This window comes from Piliocolobus tephrosceles, unplaced genomic scaffold (genome assembly GCF_002776525.5).
Source record: "Piliocolobus tephrosceles isolate RC106 unplaced genomic scaffold, ASM277652v3 unscaffolded_13265, whole genome shotgun sequence".
In the NCBI taxonomy this organism is placed as follows: Eukaryota; Metazoa; Chordata; class Mammalia; order Primates; family Cercopithecidae; genus Piliocolobus; species Piliocolobus tephrosceles.
In genome coordinates, this window is record NW_022294605.1 from 1 (window position 1) to 2,404 (window position 2,404).

General features: G+C 44.4%; 1 protein-coding gene across 1 annotated transcript; it reads left to right on the plus strand.

Annotated features, from left to right (window-relative positions):
* The first annotated feature begins 6 nt into the window (after positions 1-6).
* On the plus strand, positions 7-1,897 carry LOC111532959 (DDB1- and CUL4-associated factor 12-like protein 2). Its single transcript, XM_023199904.2, has one exon. It carries the CDS (start codon positions 130-132, stop codon positions 856-858), a length of 729 nt encoding a protein of 242 aa, XP_023055672.1. The 5' UTR covers positions 7-129; the 3' UTR covers positions 859-1,897.
* Positions 1,898-2,404: the final 507 nt, after the last annotated feature.

Here is a 2,404-nt window from a genome sequence, read left to right on the forward strand (position 1 = left end):
CTGCCCACCCTGGACCCCCTGTGCCTGGGCGACCGCCATGGCCACAAGGACTGGATCTTCGCCGTCGCCTGGCTGAGTGACACCGTAGCCGTGAGCGGCTCCCGCGACGGCACTGTGGCGCTGTGGCGGATGGACCCGGACATGTTCAATGGCAGCATTGCCTGGCACAGCGAGGTGGGTCTCCCCGTATATGCCCACATCCGTCCGAAGGATGTGGAGGCCATACCCAGGGCCAGCACCAACCCCAGCAACCGCAAGGTGCGGGCCCTGGCCTTCAGCGGCAAGAACCAGGAGCTGGGAGCGGTGTCCTTAGACGGCTACTTCCACCTGTGGAAAGCCCGGAGCACACTATCCAGGCTCCTGTCCATCAGGCTGCCCTACTGCCGAGAGAATGTGTGCCTGACCTACTGCGATGAGTTGTCCCTCTACGCTGTGGGCTCCCAGTCCCACGTCTCCTTCCTGGATCCTCGCCAGCGCCAGCAGAACATCCGGCCCCTGTGCTCTCGAGAAGGTGGCACAGGCGTGCGGTCTCTGAGCTTCTACCAGCACATCATCACTGTGGGCACCGGCCATGGCTCCCTGCTCTTCTATGACATCCGGGCCCAGAAGTTCCTGGAGGAGAGGGCCTCTGCCAGTCTGGACTCTACGCCAGGGCCCGCAGGGAGGAAGCTCAAGCTTGCCTGTGGCAGAGGCTGGCTCAACCAGGATGACGTCTGGGTGAACTACTTTGGTGGCATGGAAGAGTTCCCCAATGCGCTCTACACCCACTGCTACAACTGGCCCGAGATGAAGCTCTTTGTGGCTGGGGGGCCTCTCCCTTCAGGCCTCCATGGGAACTACGCAGGCCTCTGGAGTTAAGGATGGACGCCTTGTTCTCAAAGTGCACAGGTTTACCTTTCAGTTCCACCTAACTTTCCTTCTTCAGGCTTCATTTGTGCTTTTAACTTTGTGTGGCTTTTGTCTTCCAGGTGGAACCAGTCCAACTGACGTGTGCTTCGTGTATTAGGCAGAGAAAGAGAAAGCCGGAGCAAGCCAGTGGGAGTGAGAGAGCACAAGTGGTCTTTTCGACAGTCAAAACTTTGGCTTTAAATCTCTCATTCACGTTTCCCAACAGTAGTATATTTTTGCCTTCTCATTCAAGGAGTTTTGGCTAAACCTTAATTGCATTCTGTCTTTCAGTGATTCACATACCCTCCTTCTTTAGGTTGATGCAGTCTTCACTACTATTCAGTACATTAGTTTTATCAATATTGCAATAGTGTTCAGATCTTTTACACATGTTACATGTGTGGTGTTTTGGGGAAATGTGTGCTACAAAGCATCTTTGGGGTTGTTTTGAGGAACTACCCATCATTTATAGCCTTACTCTAATTAGAAAATGCAGTTCAGGTTCTAGATTGCCACCATTCTACAGTGTCGTACACACTATTCTGCGGTGTGATTCATTTGGATGTTGGAAACTGAATGTCTATTGTTTGTATATTGTTGATGTGTAAAATGCTTTAAAAATATGTTCTCTTAGTTAGAAATCTTACAATGTTGTTCATACTATTAATCAACAATTTTGGTTATTCAGTAAAACCTTACTATCCTCAGGCCTTCCATGTTCTTATTTAAAGCCGCTGCATTATGGCCTGCTTTTCTATGCTACAGATTTTCAGAACTAATCAATTCTGGTCTATGTATGTGGTAGGGCAATCAAGGAGGTATTTTTGGGGGTATATGGGGTAAACATCTCTTTAAATTCAGGTAGTTATTTACAGTGAAAAGCCAGTTGTGGCAGTTGTGCTCAGAGTAGGTGTTGCTGATTTTTTATTACTGTATACATGGATAATTCTGTATTCAGTATGTGATGTGTTGCAGAAAAATAAATAAAATGTGTTCATCATCTTAGCAATTAAGTGGCAGACTTAAGTTCTTAATACTTAAACATATGCTTTCTTTTTTCATTTTTCTTTCTGAGAACGTATTTATCAAAGTCAAAACTTTCTGAGACAGAAGCTGAATCTGAAGCATTAGCTATGCAGACATTACTTTGTACATCTCTTTTTGAAAATGAAACTTAATCTTACAAGTTAAAAGATTAAACAACATGTTGAATACGTTATGAAAATGTACTTGGTGTAAGTTAGGATGGCTAGGTGTTTTTTTAAAGTTGACTGAACAAATCATTTTTCATTTATACAAATATACAGGTACTTATAACTACTTACATATACAATATATTTGTATATCTGTTTGTATACGTTATTTCCCATGTGAGGAGACAGCATAGATGTATATCATTTTATATCTGCAGCTATTTCTTATATATTGAACCACGTATATTAAGACTTACCACTTGATCTTTATTTGTGTTTTGTTTTATGTTAATTTAAAATAATTTTAATACAAGCACATGATC

What these genes read in the sequence shown, in the direction of transcription:
- LOC111532959 (XM_023199904.2), top strand. Translation starts at nt 130, where the DNA reads ATGGACCCGGACATGTTCAATGGCAGCATTGCCTGGCACAGCGAGGTG.